Genomic DNA, 16,765 nt, shown 5'->3' with positions numbered 1-16,765 from the left:
CTGTGCTGGGCACGGCACATGTAAATTGGAAGCAAACATAGTCCCTGCCTTGATGGAGTTTACAGACTAAATACATTTTTTTTATTATATTTTTGGGGGGGGTACACCAAGTTCAATCATCTGTTTTTATACACATATCCCCATATTCCCTCCCTCCCTCGACATTTTTTAAATGTTTTTATTTTACTACTCTTTGATTCACCACAAAAATAAAACATTTTCATTCAAAGACTAACAGTACATATAAAAATATCATTATTGCCAAGAAACCTTAAAGTATCACCATATGTACCTAAAACAAACTTCAGTAAGTCTATTTCTGGGTTTGCGTGTATCCACGTGCACGTATTTGAATTTTCATACTTACACAGAGCACACGTGTACATCACAGCAATCCAGGCTCAGGGCTGAGCATCTTTATCCTACAAGTCTGTGCAAAGGCTAAGTCTTTAAAGAAGTCACACCTTCAAGTCAACAAAAAACCTCAGGTTTCACCCTTTTCCTTATACACACACACCATCACAGTAAACTTATGGAAATGTGGACACTCCAAATAGTGGTTACATCTTGCTGAGGAAGAAAGGAAGGCAGATTTGAAGTATTCTGTCTCCTGAGGGGAAAAAAAAAAAAAAGCAACGCAACCTAGGTAGTAGATGAGTGCTTTTGCGAAAATTTTTTAAGAAGACTATGATGTAAAAGTAAAATAAAAGCTTGGCCACATCAGGAAGGAGAAAGCAATACAATAACTGGATATGGGCCAGAGCCAAGGAGAGCTTCCTATGGATGGAGACACAGCAACTCACCCCGTGTGCCAAACAGCGCAGGTTGGGGGTGGCGGGGAGGGGGAAGCAACACTACAGAGAAGGACAGCAGTTTCTTCAGGGGGAGGAGGGGACCGGGGGGGAAGAGGAGCCACACTGCAGAGAAGGACAGCTCTTCCTCTGGGAGGGGAGGGGACCCAGTGAGAAGAGGAGCCACACTGCAGGGAAAGGACAGCTCTTCCTCTGGGAGGGGAGGGGACCCAGTGAGAAGAGGAGCCACACTGCAGGGAAAGGACAGCTCTTCCTCTGGGAGGGGAGGGGACCCAGTGAGAAGAGGAGCCACACTGCAGGGAAAGGACAGCGCTTCCTCCATGAGGAGGACGAGGGGACCCAGGGGGGAAGAGGAGCCACACTGCAGGGAAAGGACAGCGCTTCCTCCAGGAGGAGGACGAGGGGACCCAGGGGGGAAGAGGAGCCACACTGCAGAGAAGGGACAGCTCTTCCTCTGGGAGGGGAGGGGACCCGGGGGGAAGAGGAGCCACACTGCGGGGAAGGGACAGCGCTACCTCCAGGAGGAGGAGGGGACCCGGGGGGAAGAGGAGCCACACTGCAGGGAAGAGACAGCTCTTCCTCCAGGAGGAGGAGGGGACCCGGGGGGAAGAGGAGCCACACTGCGGGGAAGGGACAGCTCTTCCTCCAGGAGGAGGAGGGGACCCGGGGGGAAGAGGAGCCACACTGCGGGGAAGGGACAGCTCTTCCTCCAGGAGGAGGAGGGGACCCGGGGGGAAGAGGAGCCACACTGCAGGGAAGGGACAGCTCTTCCTCCAGGAGGAGGAGGAGGGGACCCAGGGGGGAAGAGGAGCCACACTGCGGGGAAGGGACAGCTCTTCCTCCAGGAGGAGGAGGGGACCCGGGGGGAAGAGGAGCCACACTGCGGGGAAGAGACAGCTCTTCCTCCAGGGGGAGCAGGGGACAGAGGCACAGGCAGCTCTGAGCCCAGAAGGAGCCACTGGGAGAAGAAGGGACTGCACGAGGAGGGGGATGTGGAAAGGACAGGGTGATGTGACATCTGGGGGAGGGGAGACACCTGGGGAGCTGCCTTGGAAACAGGAAACCCAGTCTCGGAGTGAAGAGACCACTAAGCACAGGCAGAGGGGCAGCTGGGCCTGAGGTTCTGCACATTTGTAGATTTAAATGAAAATGCCTGAAAAGACGCCACTGGCCTCAATGCAGCTTTTTCTAATAAAGGAAAAATTTCCTCTCCTGCAATAAGGGGAGATAAACCCCTTAACAAAGTACTATGAAATCTCCTCCGGAAACCAAAGCATTCAGTCGGACACGTGCATGGGAATCAGGCATGCGGTACAGAGTTACCCGTGTTTACACAACAGCTGTGTGTGTGCAGCTTAAAATAAAACACTTTAATGGTTGAATTTCTGATCCAAAGGTTTCTAGTACTTTCCATGTAACTGCATATTAAACTGAAATGGTGAGGACAGCTAGCCTTTAAAGAAAAAGTAAAAAGAATGGACACACTTGTTTACCTCCTTTCTTAAATTCTCTAAATCAAAGTCCCTCAAGTGAAATGTATATTATCTCCCTTAACAGTTCCAAGCCAGCAAAATACTCAGCATCTAGCAGACAACAAATGAAAGGAAGGGAGAAATTATCTGATATTCTTGTCCACTGTGTAAAGCTCAACTAATCATACCTAACTTTCTAGTGTAACAAATACTAGATTCTAAATGAGCAATTCTACACTTTAAAAATTCCATTTTGGGAATTCCCTGGAGGTCCTGTGGTTAGGACTCAGTGCTTTCACTACCAGGGCCAGGGTTCAATCCCTGGTCGGGGAACTAAGATCTCACAAGCCATTCGGCACAGCCAAAAAAAAGAAAAATCATTTTATCATAACTACAACTCTCCCCCAAACTGCAATACAATTTAAATGGCCTTCTGTCATATTGTTCATGTTAAAACACCAGCGGAGTTAGAACAATGCTGCCATAATTCCTGTCTAGACAAAAGTTTAATGCAGCTAAAACACTGGGAGAACAAAATGCAAATTATCAAAACAGTGGATGGAGTGACAATGCTGCCGGGGCTGACATTTCTGTGCACTGACCACACGGAGCCTTGCATCTCAGCCTCACACTAGCACCAAAGAGTGGGCCCTGTGATTACTGTCCCCATTCTACAGGTGAGAAAAACAAGGCACAGAGGTGGATCAAAGAGTACTATATCTACCTGCTGAAATTATTAAAATCATAGACTTCGAAGTCACTAGCACACACACATAACAAGGAAAATGAATACTCATCTCTTGTTCATACCAAATTCGGCCCTGTTTGGGAAAAGCATCTTCAGAACTTCTGTGGAAATTGAGCAATTTTTAGAAGATGGCTGCTCTAGTCTACAGACCCTGGACTTCAGCCGCAACATTTCCAGCCTGCAGCCAACCCTGCTCGCTTCAGACTGGCCCCCACAATGTGAACTGGCTCGGCCCATCTATCCTGTTCCTGTTCTGAATTAAGTGGTTTTTGTATACTGACAGACTCCCCCGGTTTGTCTCAAGTCTGAAGTCAAGGGGAGATTCTGTCAGCAACCAAGGACCTCTGTTCAGTCCTGAATGGTGGGTTTTTCCTTCAGTTCCAGGGCTTTCCCCTATACTTCCTCCTAAGTGTAGTTAATTACCCTAGATTGTCTAATTGTGGGATACACTGCAGTCTTGCACCCTTCAAGTTGTTTGCCCATTTCAAAAATCGGAACATATGGCTAGCGTATACTTGAACTCAATTTGGTGAAATTTAAATGTTAATAAAATAATATACTCAAAAAAAAAAACAACCAAATTCGGAAAGTCTGTGATATTCCAACTATACCGTGTTCTCCAAGCTCAAGCACAGACGAGTTATTCCCCTCAATAGGTGATGACAACAGGTCCCAAAAAGAAGGGTGGTATTATCGAGTTATCACAGATTTATACATACCCCAAATACAAGTGTTCTTTCATTTCCAAAACGAACTGCTCAGAGCAGAGACAAGTATGTGCACAGATCACAGAGGAAAATCCTCCCCCTACCCTCCAACACAAGCTTGGCCAAATACTAGGAATCTGAGTGAATCTACACTTAGTCTCTGAATTTTTGGTCTTAGGAAATCATGATCTACCAAATAATCATGGATTCTTCTTTGCTTACTAATACTGCCACCTGATTCTAATTAGTCAAAAACAATTACTATAATCAACTCTCGCTGCAAACTCCAGCCTGAATGCATTCAATTTAGCATTATTTTGTTTTTGTTTTTTTAATTTACTTATTTATTGGATTTATTATTTTTTTATTGGCTGTGTTGGGTCTTCGTTGCTGCACACGGGCTTTCTCTAGTTGCTGAGAGTGGGGGCTACTCTTGTGGAGCATGGGCTCTAGGCGCATGGGCTTCAGTAGTTGCAGCACATAGGCTCAATAGTTGTGGCTCATGGGCTCTAGAGAACAGGCTCAATAGCTGCGGTGCATGGGCTTAGTTGCCCTGCGGCATGTGGCATCTTCCCGGGGCAGGGCTCAAACCCGTGTCCCCAGCATTGGCAGGCAGGTTCTTAACCACTGCGCCACCTAGGAAGTTCTAAATTTAGGATTACTGAAGTCATGGCTTTGCATGATCAGCAGAGCTCATACTCACCGCCTAAACTGACTTTAAAAAAAAAAAAAAAAAAAAAGCAAGTACATTTAAAACACTGCAATCTACCTTCCACTTAAATGAATAATAAATAATAATTGTCAGGAAGCCAGGACAATGCAGGCAGAAGTGCTGGTGGGTCTCAGGGGCCGCCATCACCCCTCAGGGAGGCCACCCCAGGGAGAGAGGCCGTCCTCACACCCGCATGCTCGCAGCATCATTTTCTACGATGCATGAAGGAGGCTGGGAAATGCTGCTGCATGGGGAACGGCGAGGGCTGCAGAGTCACCAGGTCTGGGTGAGAGGCCGGATCCTGCATTGAGCAGTGACACACACCAAGCCTCAGGGCACACAGAGCATGGATTCGAGTACATGTGACAGATGAAGGGCTTATTACACGTTTGCTATCACCTCATCATCAACATGGCCCAAACCATGTTTCAAAGGGAAAGGACAAAATGATAGAAAGCTGATGCTGAATGCCACTGCACTGTTAAAATAAATGTAATAATATTCAAGAAATTGCCAACCCTGACATGTGTACACCCATTCCACGGATAGCTTTTAATTGCTCCTGAAAGAAAAGAAATGGTCTAAATTTTTTATATCTTGTCTCTCAAGAATAAATATGTTAATTTGCTATACAACAAGAAACTAACACAACACTGTAAAGCAATTATAAGCCAATAAAAATTAATTTAGGGACTTCCCTCGTGGTCCAGTGGGTAAGACTCCACGCTCCCAATGCAGGGGGGGCCCGGCTTTGATCCCTGGTCAGGGAACTAGATCCCACACGCCTGCTGCAACTAAGGGTCCACCTGCCATAACTAAGAAGCCCACATGATGCAATTAAGGAGCCTGCATGCTGAAACTAAGACCCAGCAAAGCCAAAATAAACAAATACTTTTTAATTAATTTTAAAAAAAGAATAAAGAGTAAAGAACAAAGAAGTATAAACAAAAAAAAAGAATAAATATGTTAAGGGCATTTGCCCCTGCTGTGAGTTTTCTCACTACCAATTATGTCTGGGTCATTTACTACTCTTCTCTATTGGATGTACGTTCTTTGAAGCCCTAGGAGGATCCTGACAGCCCAAGAACCATCCAGCATCAGATCCACCCGTATCTTCTTCCGTCTTTGCCCCCAGTTCAAGCATCATCACCTCAGATGCCTGCAGCTGCCTCCTGACGGATTTCCCTACCGTTCACTCAATCTAACCCACCCTTAAGTGTTTTCAGACAGATACAGATACTATCTCTGAGGGGATGAGTGAGGCTGGGAGGCATCTGGTCACATCATTTTGCTGCTTGAAAACTGGCCACCTACCTACAGACTGAAAGAAACTTAAGAGAGATATCAACTAACAAACAAACTGTACCGAGAGAAAACCTGAGACAAAGAAATTTGGTTATTTTCATGATATGAATTATGTTTTAAGGTTTGATGATAATATTGTGGTTAAGTTTTTTTAAGTCTATCTTTTAAAGATTAAAAACACACATCAAAACAATGATGGATGGATTGATATGTCTGGATTTACTTCAAAATAATCCACTGGAGGTGGAGTAAGAAAGGAAACACCACTGGTTATCAGCTGACAATGTGACATGATGAGTCCACGGGGCTCTGTTTTGCGACTGTTGCTATTTCTATGAACATTTGTAATTTTCCACAATAAAACGTAATTGAGGATGAAAAGCACTCACTTCCAGTTGCCTAAAGAATCACGGATGATTCTTTTTAACTACACATTCACAAGCAAGCGTGACTGTGGCCTGTCTCCTCCCCTCACCCCACACACCCCAGGCCACTCACACTGAACTGGCCACAGTGTTCAGAACATGAGGCCAGGCCCCTCACTTCTCTGTGTTGCTGTACACACAGTGCCTCCGGCCAAAAAAGTCTCTCGAGACCACCAGACACACTAGGAGATCCGGTGCAAAGGGCCACGTCTCTGGAACCCTCCCCTGCCCTCCTTCTGCACATACCTACAGTCTCAGTTATTCTGGCTGGTTAATTTTTGTTGTTCTTTTCCTTTTCCACTATTTCTACCTCTCTCAAAAGATTATAGCCTCCCTAAGGGCAGAAGCTGTATCTTATTTATTTCAATAAAGATTCCTTATACTACACATGGAAAGTAGTTATTATTTTTGTAAGTGCCTTGAAAAACAGGAAGGAAAGTCATCAGAACAACCGTCATTCACGGCAAACATGATTAACAAGATAATATGTCTAGTAAGTCAGAGCTTACATACCCTTAACACACCAATATTTATCTACTGAATGTTCATCACATTATTTAAAAAATTAGTTGCCATTTTTTCAAGGAGTACTTTACAGACTTAAAAGGAGTATGAATGTGATTTCAAGAAGAAACTAAGCCCAAAGAAATGTGGGCAGCTTATTTTCCTTTTTCTGAAAGAATGATGAGCTAGGGAACTCCCTGGTGGGCCAGTGGTAAGGAATGGGCGCTTCCACTGCCGGGGGCCTGGGTTCGTTCCCACAAGCCGTGCGATGCAGCCAAAAATAACAATAATAACAACAATAATAAAGATAAAATATGGTATTTATGCTATCATTACATCTCATCTGGTGTGGTGGAATCACTGTGGGAATGTATATTTTGTTCCTTTGGAAAGACTTTACACTGTTTCTCATTTCATAATGATAAAAGTCAAAATACCCTGTAATGTGAAATACCATCTCTGAACCACACGTGAGAGACTTATAGATGCTGATGTGAACTTATCAGCAAAGGACTGTAAACTTTTACTTTGTGACAGAGAACAGCTGAGATGCTTCACATTTCTAAATTATGCAATAAAGGTTAATACAAAATTAAGGTAGTGCCGACTTGAAAGAGTGTCCCTAGTACTTCTCTGATACTTTAAGGACATCAGTTAGCCGCTGTATTACACATTGTGCAAAGAGAAAGGCAACACCTACTAGTATAAAACTTCATTGGCTTCATGTCTTTCGTATCTCACAGTTTCACACATTAACCTGTAAGACAAAAAATAGACATGAGTTCATTGTTCATCATGAAAAAACACACTAATAGTTTAAAAACGTAAATGAGACGTGTAAATATTAAGATTACTTTTATGAACTGTCACAATTATTTACTGGCCTCAAGATAAATATTTTAGCGTCTAGGTTAACAAAATAAAATAAAATGAGATCCGGTAAAAAGATACTAGAAAAGAAACACTTTGTTAGATGTCAGCTTTACCAGGTTTATTTCATAGGGAACAAAATTGTATGTGTTTCATACTTTGTAAATGAAATGTGGACAAATTAACGTTCTCCAAGGTAAACAGAAAATGAGAAGGAACCTAAAAATTAGAAAGGAAAACCTGTTAATTTAAAAAGTGATAACATCATTCACAGTTTCACATGTTACTTAACAGTATGGAATTTCAGACAAAAGTAAGCCTTTATTAAAGTCAGTATTTTTATGACTAATGGCTAAACGAACGTTTTACAATGTAAAGATTTGTTATTTTAGCTGATTCATCCCTGAGGAAAATAAATTATAAAAATTATGGAACACATGAATATATGTTTAAATATTCAAAATTACCTCAAGAGCAGCATATTCAAAAAGCATCTTATTATATTAAGGCTGAGTAAAATTTCCCAAAAGTTACAGAAATGCATAAGAGAAAATGACTACTTCTTCTTTAGGAGGAATTAGGAAATAGAAAAGGCTGGCTACAAAAGTGATGATTTTAAGAACACCCCCATTTTGGTCATTGGGACTACCCATCCCCAGTCTGTGAAGCACTGAGATGAACACACATCCATCTTTCCTCTGTTTGCAAAATCCAAGGAATACCACACACTCTTGATTTTTCACTTGAAAACAACTCTCCCAAGTTCTCTTTAGCCTCGTTCTTCCCACAACCACCACCCTACTTCAGAGGTCCCCCCGAGCCTGCCAATCCCTTACCCGAAACCGTCACTTAACTCCAGGAGGCAGCATCAAACCCTGAATACACATCATTAAACATACAGTTTTCTTTAATAGATTGAATCATATGAATTCTTCCTAGGAAAGGATGAGAGACACAAGTAATGGGTCTAAAAACACTGGGTCTTAAATTATATAACAGGCTCTGCCCTGTTTCCCGTTATACCATCTTCACTGGTCCTTCTATGGTGGACCCTGTATTCCTGCAGGCTCACGTCCTCCCACACCATCATCCATTTCTCTCTCTCCTGAATCGCTTCCTTTAATACACACACATACCTGGGAGGGGATATGGGGATATATGTATAAATACAGCTGACTCACTTTGGTGTACCTCAAAAACTGGTACAAGACTGTAAAGCAATTATATTCCAATAAAGAGCTTAAAAAAAAAAAATACACACACACCTTAGCATCACCCACTGTCTGGGGGAGGGGACCCTCCCGAACCCACATCCCCCTCCGGTTATTATCCACATTCTGCTTTTCCCACAACAGAAATTCTTCTTTTAGAGTTGTCCACATACACTGTCTCCATTCTCTCACCCTCCTCTCTCTCCTCCATCACTGGGTCCCTGAAACTCAAAAAAAAAATAAAGCAGGGAGCGGGGGTGGGGCGAGGGGGGAGGTGGAGTCCCTGTTGCCTAGTGGTTAGAGCCCAGTACTTTTACTGACAGGGCCCAGGTTCAACACTTGGTTGGGGAACTGAGATCCCAGAAGCCATGTGGCCAAGAAACAAAAACAGGAACAAACTCTAAGAGTTGTCAGCATCCTCTGTGTTATTTCAATCTTTTCTGACCTTATATTAATTCCACTTCTCAGCAGCAGGTGATGACGCCCTTTTCCTTACAGCATCATCTTCTTGAAGTCTCCTGGTTTCCCTCTTGCCTTATTCGTCATTTTTTCTCCTCTGGGCTCTCCGCTCCTCCCACTCCTCCACCTGACTCTAAGTGTATCACCTCTAGGGGTTGTCAGCCGCCTTCCCCTCTGCACCACGTAACCTCATCCAGTCTGTGATTTTCAATGTAATCCATAAGCTGATGGCTTCCAAAGGCATGCCCCACACCTAACCTCTCACTGTGACACCCACGCATCTAAACGCCTACTTGGTGTAGCCATTGATTGTGTGTAACAGCCATTCCATGTTCAAAACGTCCAAACATCTTAAATTTCTTCCCCCAAAATCTGCTCTCCCACAATCAGAACCCAATCGCTTAGGGCAAAAACCTTGGAGTCGTCAGCCTTGACTCCTCCCTTTTCTTTGCATCCCATCTTTCCGCCAGTTCCTGTTTCCAAAAGATATCCTCCCAAGCTGACCACGTTCACTACCTCCCCGTGAAAATCTAGTCTGAGCCACCATCATCCCACTATTATCTCCTACCAGGACCACACAGGTAGAGTCTGCTCCTATTCTGCACACCTGTTGTCCATTCTCCAAACATGAAGTAGCATAACCTCACACGTGTTCTTAATTTCCACTGCCTTGAAATCCCAACTCCCTATCCTTGAAGACGCCTGCGCTGTGGACTACACTTAGCATCCTATACTTCCTCTCCTGTGGCCCCTGCCCGTACCCACCGCAGAGCATCGGGGACCCGTCAGCACTGTGGGGATCTCGGCATGGCGGAGCCAACTCAAGTGTTACCTCCTTTCAACCACAAAGTCAAACTGGCCCAACACGCTAACATCTGAATAAAACATTGGTCCATACCACCTGAATCTTGTCTGCCCTACTAGGAACAGCAGGGTGTACTTCGCTGCTGTTTCTCCATGGCCTACCTGGATGTCTAGCACATAGTAGGCATGTAGTCGATAACTGTGGACTGCATAAGTCAACTTAATCAACGCCATCAGAAAGTCAGGATAAAATCGTTCGTATGACAGTGTTCTAAATAAATGGAAAAAGTACCAAACTGCTTTGTTGTCTTTAAATACTGTTAAGGAATGTTTTAGCAAAAGCATACTGATCTTCCCTGAATTTCTAAAGAATATTCTGGCCACATTTTAGCTGTTCCTTAATGTCTAAAACTGCATGTATAATAATAGTTATGCTTACCCATGATGCTAAAGAATATATATATGTATACATACACAGATATATAATCATATATGTTATACTATATAGTATATCATATATATACACACACACACATACAGTTCAGCAGGCTCTTGTTTCCAACACAGAACAGCCCCAGTTACTCTACTTTTTACAGATTCTTGGCCTCCACTCCCAGCTAGAGCTTCCTCCTCCCCTTCAGCAAATATGCTGCTTCTAATTCACATGGATTAAGGGAGTAAATGCTAGGAAAATAATGCTGTGTGGAAAAGACATATAGTTTTTCAGGGAAGGCCTGAAAACCTTCACGTTGCATACAGCATGTGATCTTACAGTGACACAGCATGTCCCAAACCGCTCAGGATCAATGCACTGCTTGCATACGCATGGCCCACAGGACCCGAACTGAGGCTCCCAAAAGGGAACGCCTCCCCTCCCTCCTAGAAGACCAGTATTCTACTGCCCGACACTGAATAAACAGACTCGGAAAACCTTGATTAAGAGCTGCTTTTTTATTTTTTCCCTAAAATTGGAAAACTGTATTATGTGGAAGTCTTAACTCTTCTCTATTAATCTCAGGAATAAAATTTTATTTATAAAATTCAAAGGAAATAACTTATCTAAATAAGATGTACTTTTCCCAGAAACGGTCGTTATTACAAAGCAGTTTATCCAAGTCACTGAGTTTATCTGTACCTCGTTTCTTGCTATTATTCGTTTTGCTATCCTTATCCTGTTTTAAAAAAGGACTTAAGTTAGTTTCAGCTGATGTTTTCCATAAGTATGACAAACAAACGACTTTTCGACACAAGCAGAACAAGATACACATCTTAAAGTGCCTCCTTGTAAGTTCATGCCAACAAAGCTGAACAGTCTTCAAAACAGAGTTTTTAAGGTATAAATACACTAAACTATACTGAAGTAATCAGTTATTTCTAACCAAAATTTACTTTTGAAACAGCAAAAAATTTATGGTTCTAAGCTGGTTAGTGGGTGCATGGGCTTTATTGTATTATCTCTACTTTTGTAATCTTGAAAATTTTCATAAAATGTATTAAAATTTTCCTTTTTCTATTGCATCAATTACTATTACCTAAATAACTTTATAACCATATATACTACAGACACACATTATATAATCAATGTATCTAAATATCATCTAAATATTACCCGTGTGTGGTTTTATATGCATATGGCAATGTGACACACATATTTGCATATTAATTCATTTGCATGTGCATGTTAACTGCAATCAATTGAACAGACAACTGGAGCTACAATTTTTTCCTAGGATAGTTGTCACCAAAAAACATAAAATGAAAGTTTACACACTTTAGAAATTCTCCTTGCTTTAATTTGAACCAGCTTCTAAATTCCCAATAGTTTTGCCCTTTTCTAATAAAACTTGACTGAATTTTTAAATGCTTAACCTACCATCTGCTTTAAATGATTTTCATTAAAAATTTAACTTTAGAAGTATTCAACCCTCTTGACACTTTTTTAATTAACAACTAAATATGAAATTCACATGCTCACAAATTAATTAGTGTTTAAGAAGTAAAGGGGAAATACATAGAAAAAGTATTCCTTTCATAATTTAAAACTGCTGGTATCAAAAGTAGCTGGAATTGGAGGAAACAAAACTTTCCCATAATATCCCAGTTGGTGTTTATATGTAATCCATCTTCCCAAGGTCCTTTATTTTCTGTTCCAGTTAATCACTGGATTATACAAGATGTTTTTGATCTTTTACTATAAGCCCAGATAACTATAAATAAGTTCCTATATCACTGTACAAGAGAAGTGATAAGATTTTTACGAGTGGACTATATAAAAACAACTATGGTATAAACTGAGTTTCCCAGGAACAGGCAATTTAAGGCAATAAATACATTACATACAAAGACCTAAAACATACTAAAACAGTGAACTGAATCATTCTTTGAATAGTTAAAAACAGTCTGGTTTCTTATGTATTTGAATGCTAAGAAGTAATTTTTATTTGCCAGGACGGCAAATAATGTTCCTTTGTCGTATTCACCAAGTGGTATTTACTAATTTAGGTGCGGAGGGAGGAGAAAGGGACAGGAGGTAGGTGGTCACTACAGTAGAAATGTCAAAAATTATTATATGGGTGTAAAACTTCCAAGACCAGATGAGGCAGAGTTTTCATATGTAAGTTATCTTTAATCCTACTTCTAAACGATAATAAATGATCACATAAAATCCAAGCATCCTAATATTATTCATCTTAAAATGACTTACCTAAGCTGATGCTCCCTCAGGTTGGATAAGGCTTCCATACCATGTAAATAGGAATACACTATTTCCAGATCCTGTTTGGAGAAAAGGACAGAAATTATTAGACTTGTCAGGAAAAGAGGCTTCTAAAATAAGTTATTACATTTACAGACCAAATTAAAGATAGCTTTTTTTAAATGCAAGTTTTTTAGATATCAAAAATCACATCATTGGGACTTCCCTGGTGGCACAGTGGTTAAGAATCCGCCTGCCAACGCAGGGGACACGGGTTCGATCCCTGGTCTGGGAAGATCCCACATGCCACAGAGCAACTAAGCCCATGTACCACAACTACTGAGCCTGCATGCCAGAACTACTGAGCCTGTGCTCTGGAGCCTGTGTGTCACAACTACTGAAGTCCACGCACTTAGAGCCCATGCTCCACAACAAGAGAAGCCACTGCAATGAGAAGCCCGCGCATTGCAATGAAGAATAGCCCTCGCTTGCCACAACTAGAGAAACCCCACGCGCAGCAACGAAGACCCAACACAGCAATAAAAAAATAAATAATTTAAAATAAAAATCTCACCGTTAAGAGAAGGGATACATACAAAGGCCATTAAAATATAAACTGAATTGGCTCAAATTTACGAGAATAAATTTCTCATAAAGTGTTATCACATGACTATTTCCCGGCTTTTACATCAAAATAGCAAATGTAAAGTCAATTTTAGAGTATAAGTATTTGCCAATTCCATCATTACTTTCTTAGTCAATATAAAATTAATGCATGTTATTTCACGTCTACACTTAAAAATTAGCATGAATTCAATTTTTTTTCAATTCTTACCAAATGACATTTCTTACATACAGAAACATTTAAATTTAAATATTCTCTTTTAAAAAAAAAGAGACATGCCTTGTTTTTCCAGATTATATTACAACACATAGAAAAAAGATTCAGTTATTCATGAAAGTTCAGAACAGGTAAAAATTCAAAATCCTGTTTATATTCATTTATATTGACAAGCTAGCAAGAATTAGCATTTTTTTCTAATTGAGGTACAGTTGATGTACAATATTATATAAGTTTTCTACAAGTTTTGGGTGTGCAGAAGTGAGTATTTTACGATTCCAATGACTAGCAGTTTCTGATCTCAAGAATAAAAATCTACATTTACTCCTCCCCCAAATATTAGCCAAAATCTAAAACAAACGTATTTTAAGAAATGTGTAAAACTACCCTCTTCCTTTTAAAATAACAGATCTACTGAGATAGATTTCACACATAATTTTTTTTTTTTGGCAGGAGGCCACAGCAGCACTGTGCAAACGGCCCAACCCAGGTGGTGGGCATGACCCTCCCTGGCCCCTGGCTCTGACTGGGCTGCGCCCTCCTCCTAGACATGAGCCAGCCCCGGGGCCTCCAGATACGCTAGAACTCAAGATGTATCACTTGTGAATAATTCCGCGGTTTGTCTTTGTCAATCACCATCATAATTCCTAAACATTTTCACCACCCAAAAAAACAACCCCCTATCCTTTAGCGCTCACTCCTCATCCTCCCTCCCCCAGCTCCTGGCAACCGTCAATCTACTATAGATTTGCCTATTCTGGACATTTCATGTAAATGGAATCTCACAACGAAATACACAACCTTTTGTGACTGGCTTCTTTCTCTTGGCCTAACAGCTTCAGGGTGCATCTACGCTGCAGCAGGTAAGGATACTTTCCTTTGTATCGCCAAATAATACTCCACTGTAGAGAGATCCCACATTTTGTTTATTCGCTCAACTGACAGCCATTTGGCTTTTTCCTACTTTACGGCTGGTAGGAATAATGCTGTTGTGAACGCTCATGCATACGTTTTTGTTTGCACACCTGTCTTCAGTTCTCATGGGTATATACATACATACCTGCAAGTAGAACTGCTTGTTCATATGGTAACTCTGTGTTTAGCTTTTCAAGGAACTGCCAGATTGTTCACCTAATTGCTACATCATTTATAATCCTATCGGCGGGGTCTGAGGATTTCTAATTCTCAGACTAATTCTAATTCTAATACTCTCATTTCTCCACATACACCCTTGTCAACACTAACATCTGTCTTTTCTATTTGAGCTTCCTAGTTGTATCTGAAGGTGCTGATTTGCATTTCCCTAATGACCAAGGGCGCTGACCATTTTTCATGTGCTTATTGGCCATTTATACATCTTTGGGTAAATACCTATTGCCTTTATCATTGCATTTTAACAATTCTTTATGTATTCTGGATAGAAGGCCCTTAACAGGTACATGATCAGTAAACATTTTCTCCCTTCCCGTGGCCTGCCATTTCGCTTTCTTGGATGGTGCCCTTTGAAGCACAAAACTTTTAATTTTGATGAAGTCCAATTTATCTATTTTTAATTTTGTTGTGTATGCTTTTAGAGTCACATTTAAGAAATCATTATCTAATCCAAGGTCACGATTTATGAATATGTTTGCTTCTAAGAGTTTCTTCTATAGCCTTAGCTCTTATGTTTACGTCTATAATCCATTTTTAATTATTTTTCATATACAGTAAGGTAAGGGTCCAACTTCATTCTTTTGCATGTAGATATCCAGTTGTCCCATCACCCTTTGTTGAAAACACTATTGTTTCCCCAGTGAACTGTACTGCTGCCCCTGCTGAAACTCACCTGACTGTGAATGTCAGTGTGCATTCCGGACTCTCAGATCTATTCCACTGGTCTGTGTGTCCATCCTCATGCCAGGACCACTGTCTCATTTATGCAGCTTTGGGGCAAGTGTGAAACCAGAAACTGTGAGTGTTTCAACCTTATTCTACTTTTCTGAGTGCCTTACATTCACATATGAATTTTAGAATCAGCAGAATTTTAGAATCTCTGCAGAAAGGCCGGCTGGGGTTTTAATAAGGATTGCAGTGAATCTGAACATCAATTCAGGTAGTATAGCCATCATAACAACATTAGGTCTCCCCATCCATGACATGGGGTGTGTTTCCATTGACTTAGGTCTTCCTTAACTTCTTTCAACAATCTTCTGTACTTTTCAGTGTACAAATCTTGCACTACTTTGGTTAAATGTAACCCTCTCTTTTGATTAAGAAAAAATTTCTGTAACCTTAGGAACACCTTTGAGAACAATTGAAACTCTATGTGCCATTAGACTTCATATATTAAGGGCACAGATAAGGGACAGTGATTCATAGAATAACTAGGTAAGGAATTCAAAATCTTTCTAAGAGGATTCCAAGAAGGTTTTCAGCCTAAAATATTTTATTGTAGACCTTAAAACAATATTGTGCTGTGTCAAGGGGGAAAAAAAGACCTCACTTATAATTCTCAATTGTCCCATTTTAAAATTTATCAATACAGTACTAGAAATATAAAGCGTCTTCCTCTGGTGGTCAACTTTCAAATAAACTGATGGGCTTTGATTTTATTCATCTGTCGCTTTGTTATTTCCCACAAGTCTTTTAAAAGCTATTTCTAGAATGAAATTGGGTCATTTGCAGAGATATGCATGGACCTAGAGACTGTCATACGGAGTGAAATCAGAAAGAGAAAAACAAATATCGTATATTATTGCATCTATGTGGAGTCTAGAAAAATGGTACAGATCAACGGGTTTGCAAGGCAGAAACAGAGACACAGACGTAGAGAACAAACATATAGACGCCAAGGGGGAAAGACAGGGGGGTGAATTGGGAGATTGGGATTGCCATATATACATTAATATGCATAAAACAGATGACTAATAAGAAAAAATCAAATTGTACACTTTGCATGCAGTTTATTGTATGTCAATTATATCTCAATAAAACTCTTTTTAAAAAAATGAAAATAAAATAAAAGCTATTTCTAGATTGAAATCTAAATCTAGACCTAAAAATGCAGCACAAATAACCATCCAATGAACAGAGTGTGCATTCTTAAGCTAATAAATCCCTTCTTTAGAAGCAATCATACCCCAGTCACAATAGTCTATTTGCAGGTAGGGAAAGCCAGTAAAAATATCCTAATTAATGAGTTTTCTTTAATGCTTATAATG

General features: G+C 40.8%; 1 protein-coding gene across 7 annotated transcripts in view; it reads right to left on the bottom strand.

Annotated features, from left to right (window-relative positions):
• Window positions 1–16,765, bottom strand: part of RAPGEF2 (Rap guanine nucleotide exchange factor 2) — a 252,724-nt gene that overhangs the window by 159,294 nt on the left and 76,665 nt on the right. For all 7 annotated transcript variants that reach the window (XM_057726290.1, XM_057726289.1, XM_057726283.1 and 4 more), the window contains exons 2-3: window positions 12,734–12,804; window positions 7,386–7,442 (exon numbers count right to left, since the gene is read on the bottom strand). In XM_057726290.1, coding sequence (XP_057582273.1) covers window positions 7,386–7,442; window positions 12,734–12,804 — 128 coding nt within the window. The remainder of the gene's footprint in view (window positions 1–7,385; window positions 7,443–12,733; window positions 12,805–16,765) is intronic.

This window comes from Hippopotamus amphibius, chromosome 3 (genome assembly GCF_030028045.1).
Source record: "Hippopotamus amphibius kiboko isolate mHipAmp2 chromosome 3, mHipAmp2.hap2, whole genome shotgun sequence".
NCBI lineage: Eukaryota > Metazoa > Chordata > Mammalia > Artiodactyla > Hippopotamidae > Hippopotamus > Hippopotamus amphibius.
Note: the sequence above shows the minus strand (reverse complement) of the source record. Positions and strands in the feature narration are given on the sequence as shown.